General features: G+C 39.5%; 1 protein-coding gene across 1 annotated transcript in view; it reads left to right on the top strand.

Moving 5' to 3' along the window:
• The first annotated feature begins 350 nt into the window (after window positions 1-350).
• The window catches only part of txndc16 (thioredoxin domain containing 16), a 30,111-nt gene continuing 17,805 nt past the window's right edge, over window positions 351-12,656 (top strand). The window contains exons 1-9 of the mRNA XM_051646584.1: window positions 351-767; window positions 935-1,017; window positions 2,439-2,512; window positions 2,601-2,675; window positions 3,428-3,549; window positions 3,644-3,734; window positions 8,656-8,812; window positions 9,927-10,093; window positions 12,317-12,377. Of these exons, the coding sequence (XP_051502544.1) occupies window positions 614-767; window positions 935-1,017; window positions 2,439-2,512; window positions 2,601-2,675; window positions 3,428-3,549; window positions 3,644-3,734; window positions 8,656-8,812; window positions 9,927-10,093; window positions 12,317-12,377 (984 nt within the window). The 5' untranslated portion in view covers window positions 351-613. The remainder of the gene's footprint in view (window positions 768-934; window positions 1,018-2,438; window positions 2,513-2,600; window positions 2,676-3,427; window positions 3,550-3,643; window positions 3,735-8,655; window positions 8,813-9,926; window positions 10,094-12,316; window positions 12,378-12,656) is intronic.

Below are 12,656 nucleotides of genomic sequence, written 5' to 3'. Positions count from 1 at the left end.
CAGCTGGGTAGCGCTGCAGCTCAGGCCCGCCTACTGGCCAGTGAAAAGATACTGGAAACTGACGCGCTGGCGCCGCCATGTTGGCTCTCAACCGAATATTGAGTGAATGGAAAATCGTTATTGCTTTCGAGCCAAAATGACAGGCTTTTCATAGAAAATTCGCCGAGCTCCGCCTACTTATTATAACCCAATCAAATGTCTTTATTGGTGCCCTGCCTCTAATCCATGCCGTTTCTCATTGGTGCTGATTTTGCATTCTGGCTTTCTGATTGGTGTTCAGCACACCGTTGAGCCCTCTTTGAAATATCCAACCGTTTGATTGGGCAACGTTGGCGCATGTTGTTTTGGTGTTTGAGGATGTAAACAGCTTTGCACTTGCAGTGGTTACATTTGCAACCCAATGCACTTTGCAAGATAAAGCCTTTTTGTTTTTATAGATTGACCTTAAAAGTGCATGAAGAAGTTAAGTTGTCTTCAATAGCACAGCACAGGCGGCAGTTTTGATGTTTGGATGTATTCTTTGAATGTTAGCACCATTTATTACTGGGCTCATTCTTATACATTAATTTAAATGGATTTCAGTTAATAGGTTGATAAATTAGAACAACGAACCATGTGCATTGTCTATTTTGTTGCATTTCTACTGTGCCTAACAGTACAACAATGTTCCTCCTCCAATACATCCAAACTGACAGAAGATTCCAGCCAGAGCTTCACAGAGAGGATGCACACAGGGAAAACATCCTTCATATACTTTGGAAATCAAGGTGAAATTTTGTTAAATGTGTTGAAAACGAAGACAGAACAGTTTTTACAGTTATTGCAAAGCTAAGGAGTATTAGAATCAATTAACTGTATAAACACATCAGCATTTGCTGAATCAGTGGATTTCATATGTCATATATATGTATACTTGTAATATATATACTTGCAGTCAATCCCACCATCAAACTGTTCATGGAGCAGCTAGAGATGTCAGCTGATGCCTTAGTAGACTATGGAATATCTGTTGCAAAGGTAAGCAAAATTTAAAATTATATATATATATATATATATATATATATATATATATATATATATATATATATATACACACTGTATTGCCAAAAGTATTCGCTCACCCATCCATATAATTGAATTCAGGTGTTCCAATCACTTCCATGGCCACAGGTGTATAAAATGAAGCACCTAGGCATGCAGACTGCTTCTACAAACATTTGTGAAAGAATGGGCCGCTCTCAGGAGCTCAGTGAATTCCAGCGTGGTACTGTGATAGGATGCCACCTGTGCAACAAGTCCAGTTGTGAAATTTCCTCGCTACTAAATATTCCACAGTCAACTGTCAGTGGTATTATAACAAAGTGGAAGCGATTGGGAATGACAGCAACTCAGCCACGAAGTGGTAGGCCACGTAAAATGACAGAGCGGGGTCAGCGGATGCTGAGGCGCATAGTGCGCAGAGGTCGCCAACTTTCTGCAGAGTCAATCGCTACAGACCTCCAAAGTTCATGTGGCCTTCAGATTAGCTCAAAAACAGTGCGTAGAGAGCTTCATGGAATGGGTTTCCATGGCCGAGCAGCTGCATCCAAGCCATACATCACCAAGTGCAATGCAAAGCGTCGGATGCAGTGGTGTAAAGCACGCCGCCACTGGACTCTAAAGCAGTGGAGACGCGTTCTCTGGAGTGACGAATCACGCTTCTCCATCTGGCAATCTGATGGACGAGTCTGGGTTTGGCGGTTGCCAGGAGAACGGTACTTGTCTGACTGCATTGTGCCAACTGTGAAGTTTGGTGGAGGGGGGATTATGGTGTGGGGTTGTTTTTCAGGAGCTGGGCTTGGCCCCTTAGTTCCAGTGAAAGGAACTCTGAATGATTCAGCATACCAAGAGATTTTGGACAATTCCATGCTCCCAACTTTGTGGGAACAGTTTGGGGATGGCCCCTTCCTGTTCCAACATGACTGCACACCAGTGCACAAAGCAAGGTCCATAAAGACATGGATGAGCGAGTTTGGTGTGGAAGAACTTGACTGGCCTGCACAGAGTCCTGACCTCAACCCGATAGAGCACCTTTGGGATGAATTAGAGTGAAGACTGCGAGCCAGGCCTTCTCGTCCAACATCAGTGTCTGACCTCACAAATGCGCTTCTGGAAGAATGGTCAAAAATTCCCATAAACACACTCCTAAACCTTGTGGAAAGCCTTCCCAGAAGAGTTGAAGCTGTTATAGCTGCAAAGTTTGGGCCGACGTCATATTAAACCCTATGGATTAAGAATGGGATGTCACTTAAGTTCATATGCGTCTAAAGGCAGATGAGCGAATACCTTTGGCAATATAGTGTATATATATATATATATATATATATGTTTTACATATATGGTTTCTTGTCTGGTCACAAATAGTTAACTGATTTGGTCACAATAAACTGATTTGACAGGTAAATTGTTCAAAGGAATCTATTGCAAATTACTGCTCAGGAGAAAAGCTACTGACCAAGGCATACTTGTTCAGGTACAACTTGAATTTTTTTGTATCATGCATCTATTTAACCAAGCAACATGACCAAACTGACAGTCTGTTTTGTCTTTTATAATTCTAGAGGCTCTGAGGTCCTGAGAAGCTTTGACATCGATACTGTATTTGACGTCAACGCAATTGTTTCTCATGTCCTATTGTGAGTTCTGTTTAAGCTATTTACTTTTAATAATGTTTATCTTAGCATTAAAGGGATAGTACACCCAAAAATGAAAATTATCTTATCATTTACTCACTCTCATGCCATCCCAGATGTGTATGACTTTCTTTCTTCTGCAGAACACAAACAAAGATTTTTAGAAAGATATCTCAGCTCTGTAGGTCCATACAGCGCAAGTGAATGGTGATCAGACTTTTGTAGCTCCAAAAATCACATAAAGGAAACATAAAAGTAATCCATAAGACTCCAGTGTTTAAATCCATATCTTAAGAAGCCATTTAATAGGTGTGGGTGAGAAACAGAACAATATTTAAGTCCTTTTTTTACTCTAAATCTCCACATTAACTTTCATTTTCAGATGTGAAAGTGAAACAAAACAGGCACCACATGTGACTTTCAGATGTAAAAGTGAAAGTTAAGGTGGAGATTTAGAGTAAAAAAGGACTTGAGCTTTGGATTATGTCTGTTTCCTTTATGTGATTTTTGAAGCTACAAAGGTCTGGTCACCATTCACTTGCTTTGTATGGACCTACAGAGCTGAGATTCTTCAAAAATCTTTGTTTATGTTCTGCAGAAGAAAGAAAGTCATACGCATCTGGGATGGCATGAGGGTGAGTAAATGATGAGAGAATTTTCATTTCTGGGTGAACTATTCCTTTAAGGTTTAATGATTACTGTACATCGCGGGTCATGACTTTGAACTTTAATTGTGCCCTTTGCCCTCTGTTTAGCGCTGTCCTCTACAATGAGGTTCGGTATGTGCACACACCTGCTGAGCTGCTACGCGTGGAGAGTGCAGCCAAACAAATGAGAGACGTTGTGGTCGGTCACATACAAGTGCTTGGACTTCCAGGTTTGATCTGTGCATATGCTTTTAATCTAGATTCAATTCTCTTATTTGGTGTGAAACTGTTATGTATCAAACAACAAATATTTTGTCTGAATAGAGCATCGCGCTTTGATGGAGACAGCGTTTGTGTATGGAACAAAGTACCAGTTTGTTCAGACAACTGGAGCTCCAGTCCTGAAACACATGGGGTGAGTGTCATAATAATTTTAAGATTATTAGATAGGTCTGATGTGCTTTCAAACCCTCTATAAGTAATCAAATTGCCAAATAATCTTAAAGAGGACAGGGCTCCAGACTTAGGAGCCACTGGCTCCTAAACTGAAACATTAAGGAGCCAAATGGCTGTTTTTAGTTGCCAAATCACAGATTTTCTCAATTTAGCTTGTTGTTCAGATATAAGATAGAAAGCCAAAGAAAAGGAAGTCAGCTGATAACCCATTCATTGAAGGTTTAATAAACAGTGTATATAGTTGAGAAGATAAGTTTGCATTGTCTTTTGTCTCATAAATATTCACACCCCTTTCATAATTTATACAAATATAAGAGATAAAATTTTTTTATTTTATTTAGTACTGCTCTTCAGAATCTACATTTCAGATATTTACAGAAAGTATAGTATGCATATAGTAGTGTGTTGTCTTGGCCATTTAATGAATGTCTGCACTTTGTGTAATAGTTGTGTACAAGTCCCTCAATTGTCCTAAGTGTCAAAAGCTTGAATATATATATATATATATATATATAAAATATATAATTTTAATTGTTTTAAAATATTACCTTAGTCTTTCTTCACTGTTACCGGATGACCCCAGACAGAGAGACAACAAGAGTGCAAATTGAATTAAATCCCAGATGCAGTTTATTGTGCTACTCCAATCCCAATCAATAATTACCAGAAGAAAAAAAAAAGTGGTACACAACATGGGACTTTTAGTTATAAAGAAGCCCGAAATACTCTTATTCAGAAATGTCTGTGCTCCCAGTTGTGAGCTCACTAACGGCTGATTCACTGAGAAAGTGAATCTGATTATACTTCTAACTTGTGCCCGGTTGCATAAAGCACCTTAAGTGTAATTTTCCCTTAAGAACACCCTAAAGTTTCCTTAAACTTAAGGTTATTTAAGGGGTTTTACAAGTAAAACGTTTCGGTTTCCCTTAAGTATTTATTTTTTACTTAAGAATGCCTTTAAAAAGTGACTCCAGCCAGGTCTCCTAAGCAACCAAATTGGCCTGGTTGCTAGGGAGGGTAGAGTCACATGGGGTAACCTCCTCGTGATCGCTATAATGTGGTTCGTTCTCGGTGGGGTGCGTGGTGAGTTGAGCGTGGTTGCCGCGGTGGATGGCGTGTAGCCTCCACACGCACTATGTCTCCGTGACAACGCGCTCAACAAGCCACGCGATAAGATGCGTGGGTTGACGATCTCAGACGTGGAGGCAACTGAGATTCGTCCTCCGCCACCCGGACTGAGGCGAGTCACTACGCAACCACGAGGACTTTGTGGAGCACATTGGGAATTGGCCATTCCAAATTGGGAGAAAAAGGAAAAAAAAAAAAAAAGTAAATAAAAAAGAACGCCCTTAAGACACGTTATGTGTTGCATAAAGCCCCTTAAGTGACATTTTTCTAAGTAAACCTTAAGGTTGGGAAAACTTCACCTTAAGTGTACGTTAAGAGTTGAAGAGTTTCTAAAAAACAAGATGGTTTAGTTTATAGAACCAACTGAAGAGTACAGAAGGTCATGGCGATTTTATTTTTTTCGCGATAGAAAACTATTGCAGGAGTGCATATTTGACCATCACATAATATGAGAAATTGCCAACAACCTGAAGGGCGATCTAATAGGAACACACACACAGAAATGTGCCTAGTATTTTCTGCTCTCTGCATCTTTATAAACTGTATAAATGGATACATTAAAATCATGACGAAAGTTCATTTGCGATATATCTTGAATATGTATATAGGCTATTTATCTTACAGTCTGACTGACCACCACTACTGTTCTTAATTTAGGATGGCAATCAGTTCTCTGCACAGTTAAATAAGCATCTTAACATCTTACACCACCATCCACTCCTTTCCTGACACAGTCATTAAAATTCAAAGGTGTCTTTCTCATGAGAGAAACCTCCGCACGTGCTATGTCTCGGCGGTAACGCGCTCAACAAGCCACATGATAAGATGCATGGATTGACGGTCTCAGACACGGAGGCAACTGAGATTCATCCTCCGCCACCTGGATTGAGGCGAGTCACTACGCCACCACGAGGACTTAGAGCGCATTGGGAATTGGGCATTCCAAATTGGGGAGAAAAGGGGAGGGGAAAAAAAATAGTAATTTAAATAAAAAAAAAAAAGTTAAAGTATTTTCTATGTGGTAAAATTGCCCAAATATTGGTCGGGACATTTCCGATCTTCTGAAAGTAGGTAGGGACATGTTGTATCCATGGTAACAGTATAATTTTATTATGGTAAAACCTGGTTCACTGTAGTAAATCCCTTAACGGTTTAGCTTAAGGGATTATATGCAACACCCTCATGTCATTTCCTTAGGTAAGGGAAAATCACACTTTAAAGATGCAGTATGTAAGATTCAGAAACCTTGTTATTAATGACACCTATGGCCATTAAGTGAACTGCAGCCAGCTACATGTTGCTCGTGCTCGTGCACACACTCCATAGGGACGCGAGCGAGCATGGACCAAAACAATGAAGTAACATACAAAGAGGCTGAACGTGATTCACCAACATCATGCTGACAGATGAGGTAACATAATTAAAATTACACGGTTATGATTGTTTTACTACAAACTTTGAGACTGCATATTATATTTGACTCTCCAACAGGGCTAAAACAAAGTGTGGATATAGGTCTGACTATGCGAGACTGTAGTTTAAAGTAATCACTTTTCTTTGCATGAAACATTGACTGCATTTATACGATAGCCTATGTCGGCGTTAGCTAGCTAGCCAGCTTTATCAATAGCTGTTAGCTAAATTTGGTGGATGATAACAGTAGCTGTTCATAAAATAGACTGTACATTATAAATATGTTGACACAATTCAGTATTGATGTGATTCCATCACAACTGACATTTAGATATATCGATGCGCTATTGTTTTATAATAATAGAATGTATATATTTTCTGTATAACCAAGTTACGTTACACTAATGAATGGAGCTTTTTGCGTTATCTTGAACATTGTCTAGCATTCATTTCATGTGTTATTGTAGTTTACCTTGCTGAATAATTATAGATTAACATTGTGACAGTTACTGTGCAGGCAAAATCAAGTTAGCTAAAATTACACAGATCAATCCTTATGGCACTATATTTCACATGCTTTGCAGTTATGTAAGCTTACCTGTCCAATAAGAAGAACGCCAATTCAGAGTCGGTTTTGATCCCCAAAACCGAATGAAGGTTCCTCCAGGAATCAAATGCCCTGCCGATGTTCACTCTAGTTTTCTCTCGACAACGATCACATTCCTGCTTAGCCAGATGGGATTCAGTAAATACATTATTATTTTTATTTTTTTGGGCTTACTATGAGTTTGTGTAGGAGTCGGTGTTGTGCTGGGAGTCGGACGTTTGCTGGATTCCATCTCTAAGATAATGTTACCTAGTGTTGCAGACTGTTGTCGCTGTTGAATAGCGGAAAGAAGCACTGAGCAAGGCTCTCGGGAGCACACATAATCGTCACATCCATTGGATTTTCCCGGCAAAAGCGACCCCGCTCCCTTCTCATGAAAATCAGTCTAAAGGCTTTAATAGGCAAACTAGGAAGTCTGTGAAGGGCTCATTTTTTAAGTTGCGTTACAAGCCGTTCACACATTGGCAAAAAAAAATGGCATATATTACATGAAAAATGTTACATATTGCACCTTTAATTGCTATACTTAAAGGTGCTATATGTAAGATTGACAACAAGCGTTTGAAATGGGTACTGCAGTCCAAATTCAAAATATTGGAGAGTTGTCTGTCCCGTCCCAGACTCGAAGCTCATGCGGGTTGCCAGAATGTTGACACGCAAATTAGCCAACTCAGCATCCGTTTTAAAGGATTTCTGGGATTTATGCTGTCTCCATCTTCCAAAGGCATCTCCAATATTTATCCTTGTTTTACTACGCCTCTGGTCATGGTGCTTTTTAGATGGATGGCGAGACTTTTTAGGTCGGGTGGAATCTGTTATCTCTGATCCAGTTCGTTAGCTGGCTTCCATGGCTTCAGCACAGTGTTGTTTGCATGCAAACTTGTTTCAAATCTGGCAACCCGGCGGTGTCGAAATACTATTGGTGAGTAGGCAGTGGGCGGGATCACAAAGGCCAAAACATAAACAAAAATTCAGGCCTGAAATGGAAACTTAAAAGTAGAATATACTGGCTGAAACATTGTTATCGGAGAAGCCAGTATTTCAACTTAGCATGTTTCCTAATTCTCTAATGACATATTATTGTCATTTTATGATTTAGTACAGTAAAAATATTACATATGGGACCTTTAAGGGAAAAACTTAAGGTGTTTTATGCAACCGGGCACTGAGCTCCTGAGTTCAAACCCTCAGTTCTTTTTGGGTGATTCATGAAAAAGATCCGGTTCAAAAGAGTCATTTGTTCACGACTCTCTCACACTGGGTTTGTTGTTGCTTGCATAGAAGCAGAACGGGTGAAAAGCGGCGCGAGACACACCGGTTGTGCGCATTCTAAAAATATTCAATAACTCACAAGATGATATCTGACGAAACCGCATATGAACGCACACAACCCCACTGTCGCCAGCGGCGACTAGATTTTAAATTATTGTCGCAATCAATTATTTGATAATGATCAATTATTATTTATTTTAGTCACAGTCTGGAGCCCTAGATGTGATGCATGACATAGTTCGTCACAGAGACAATAATGTAAACCATGTGTTCACAGTATTGTTCTAAAGCTATTTTCACTTTGGATATCCAACAATCACAATATATTAAACTTCAATTGTATTAATGAACGTTTTGGATGGATCTTTTGATCCTAAATTATAATAAATTCTATAACTTCTTCAGTGTCTTTCAGATGTATCTTTTTTTTTTTTTTTTTTTTTTTTTTTTGTCCATGCAGGGTTGTTGATTCCTCTTCCTCGCGAGCACGACTTTGGTTTCTGCACTGTAAAGGTGTGTCCCAGCAGTCTGATCCTTGTCCCAGTACTCCTATGAGGAACTCACTTAACACCATCAACATACACACTTTTCTCCAGCTGATGGAGGCGCCTCTAGTGGTGAGAAAATGTGCTCCACATCCTGTGGGTTGTGTCAGTCCGGTTGAAAATGAATTGAGATTCTTATGAGTGATGAAACAGAATCAGTTCTCTCCTCTTGCATAATGCTTATATCTAATAAACCAAAAACAGCAATAAAGCAAGATCTGTTTGTATCATTCGTTTACTTTTTAATTTTAAAGTTAATACTTCTATTAACATTTACTCATCCTCATGTTGTTCCAAACCCGTATGACTTTGAACCCTATTACACCTGGTATTAAGATGTGTCTCGTGTGATCCGATCACATGTGGTCAGGCGAAACACATCGCTGTTGCCACCTGTTACCACTTGTGTTCGGATTTCAATGGAAGAGTCTCTGATTTCATGATGAAATACACCAGTCTTAATGTCAGTGTGCTACTGCATGATAATAAACCACAAAAAAGTCATAAAAGAAAAAGAACGTGAGAAAAAATGGTGCACTGTTTTTCACAGATGCAACTGAAATTTAATCTAAGCACAAAACGCAACAATTCACACAGAATTATCTGTTATTTTATTGGAGTACCTGAATTTGCTGAGGGTGCTTCTCATCTGTGTCAGAGCATGTTGATCTCAGACACACTGAAGAAGATCTGTGAAGTTCTCGTGAAGGTATATGTATGAGCTTTTTTAAAATGTTCAGAATGGATAGTAATTTCCTTTTAAAGCTGCTCATAACCGGCAAAGTTTAAACTCTTGTTTTAGCACAGCGGTTGATTGACAGGTGAGGGGGGGTGGTGCTTCACTGCTGTCCCGGACGCATACAGGACAAATTAGCATTTACACCTCAAATGCGATATGGTCACATAATGCGATATGCGATGTGGTCTTAATACCAGATGTAAACGGGGGGTTTACACAATAGGAGATGTTAGGCAAAATGTTAGTTTCAATCACCATTCACTTTCATTGCATCTTTTATCCATACAATGAAAATGAATGGTGACTAAGTCTAGCATACATTTTATTTACTTGATTATGTTAGAAGAAAGAGACTGCAGAGTGTTATGAGAGAAAAACTAGCACAGCTATATAGAAAAATGTTTTTTTACCAAGACATAGCCTAATTTTGTGTTTGTTTTCTGACAGACAGAGGCAACAGGTGACCCCTCTGAGGTAGATGTGATTCATATACACCTCAGTGTTCCTATACTGTATCTGTTCTGTCAGCCCCACACCATGCACCTGGACCGGGTCACCGCTCAGACTCTCGCCCTGCAGCTCCGTGGGGAGGTTGGCGTAGTGCTCATTCATAGGTACAAACTAGTGACAACAAAAACAAACGCTATGAAATTGTCAATGCATCATTTGTCATAAACTAACAAATAATATATGTTTTTTGTTTTGTTTTTTTACATTTTACTAATCTGGGCAAATTTTAATTTGTAAATATATGCTGTTGTTCATTGGCAGTTCAAAAATGGATTAAAGCTGAAGTGTGTAACATTTTCGGTGCTAAAATATTTTCTCCTATCCCACCTTAAAGGGATTGTTCACTCAAAAATGAAAATTCAGGCATTGATTACTCACCCCTGTTTTGTTATAACTAAGGGCATAGGTCTGGTTTGAAAGTTGGTAGGGACATATAGCAAGAATAATATTCAAAAATGTTGGTATTAAGAAAATGCGAGAAAGTCAGTCTGATAATATAGGCAAAATAACATTATTACCTCATAACAAGTCTTATTTCTTAAATTTGTCCCATATCACATTTTTCCTCCTAACCGTAAAGCCCTAGTGGTCCGCTCTTAATTTGTTTGTTCTTTTGACATTCTTAAAAAAAAAAAAGCTAATATTGGGGTCCTGGGTAGCTCAGTGATAAAATACACTGGCAATCACCCCTGGAGTTCGCTAGCTCGCTAGTTCAAATCCCAGGGCATGCTGAGTGACTCCAGTCAGGTCTCCTAAGCAACCGAATTGGCCCGGTTGCTAGGGAGGGTAGAGTCACATGGGGTAACCTCCTCGTGGTCGCTATAATGTGGTTCGTTCTCGGTGGGGCACGTGGTGAGTTGAGCATGGTTGCCGTGGTGGATGGCGTGAAGCCTCCACACGTGCTATGTCTCCGTGGCAACGCGCTCAACAAGCCATGTGATAAGATGCGCGGGTTGGCGGTCTCAGACACGGAGGCAACTGGGATTCATCCTCCGCCACCCGGACTGAGGTGAATCACTACACGACCACGAGGACTTAAAAGCACACTGAGAATTGGGCGTTTCCAAATTGGGTGAAAAAGGGGAAAAATCCACAAAAAAATTGTTAAAATGAAAATAAAAACAAAGTATGAAGTTAAAGTATTTTCTGCGTGGTAAAATTTCCCAAATGTTGGTAGGGACATTTCCGATTTTCTAAAAGTTGATAGGTACATGTCTCTATCATCCCTACCTAAATCTACACCTGTGTTTATAACCCCATATGACTTTCTTTCTTTTTCATACACAAAGGGAGAAATTTTGATACATACAATTGTCATACAATTGCAGTTTATGGTGACCACCTCTTCAAGCTTCAAAAGGGTGCAAACGTTTAATTCAGAAGTCTAAAAAATTATTGCATGTGACTCAAGCCTTGTTATGAAGGCATATGAGAAGGTTTGGTGAGAAACAAACCGAAATCTAATGTAACCTTATATTTAGTGATTGTTGCTACCTGTGCACACTCATGAGAGTGCACGAGAGCAGCAGTTTCTGGCCCTTCCATGAGATGGGGCGCTCAAGCAAAAACTTGTTTTGTTTATCTAAAAACGTCCACCACAGCGGTAGTAGCAACAGAACACAACACAGCTGCACACAAACCAGAGAACAGAACTTATTAAACATGTCTGAAGAGTTTGAGGTTGACAAATAGATGCCTTTCTATGCCCAGCCTTATTTGAATCAAAATAAGAGAGATTGAAGAGGCTGAAGGCAGCCACAGTCACACCACGTCCTTACTAACTAGACATCAAACAACACGTGATAAAATATACCTTTTACATTCATGCATTTGGCAGACGCTTTTATCCAAAGTGACTTACAGTGCACTTATTACAGGGACAATCCCCCTGGAGCAACCTGGAGTTAAGTGCCTTGCTCAAGGACGCAATGGTGGTGGCTGTGGAAGTTGAACCAACAACCTTTTGTTTACCAGTTCAGTGCTTTAGTCCACTACGCCACCACCACTTTTACATGCTAATCAGAGTTTTTGTCCTAAACAGCTGCGACGAGTGACGGGACATTCTGTCGATTGCTTGGTTTCTATTTGTGGTGTCACTCTGTGCAGCCACGTCCAATTTTTCCTCACACTTCCATTATATAAATGAATGGTCCATAATAAAATCAGGGACATTTGTTAAAAAAATAAATAGGGTCCATTTGATTACATGTTGTCTTCAACATTGATTATGAAGAAATCCAAATTCAGCATCCATTACAGCATCTCCAAACATAAAGTGCTCAACACACAGTTTCTCACTTCTTACTTTTGACTTTTTTGTTTTTCAGGGACTCTGCTGATGTGAAAACTCCACAGCAATACAACGCTGCTTACCGACTCCCACAGGAGGTCAGTTCAACCTCAGAATATAGCCCACTGATTCTTGAGATAAGGGACAAAACATGTCTTACATACAAAAGTCATCTTCATAAGAACTTCATAACAATAAAAATACTGGAAAAGTTCAATCTAAAGGAAATGTGTATACTCAGGGCATTTTTTACTTATATTTTAAAATAATTTCATTAGAATTTTTTAAAATGCATGCTCTATACTTGGAAGCACATGTAACTTAACTTGTCCTCAGCAAGAGGTCACAATGTTAAACTGCTAAACAAAGTGTTTAAA

This window comes from Myxocyprinus asiaticus, chromosome 20 (assembly GCF_019703515.2).
Source record: "Myxocyprinus asiaticus isolate MX2 ecotype Aquarium Trade chromosome 20, UBuf_Myxa_2, whole genome shotgun sequence".
NCBI classification, from domain to species: domain Eukaryota; kingdom Metazoa; phylum Chordata; class Actinopteri; order Cypriniformes; family Catostomidae; genus Myxocyprinus; species Myxocyprinus asiaticus.
The sequence above is the reverse complement of the archived record's forward strand: the minus strand, read 5'-3'. Positions and strand labels throughout refer to the sequence as shown.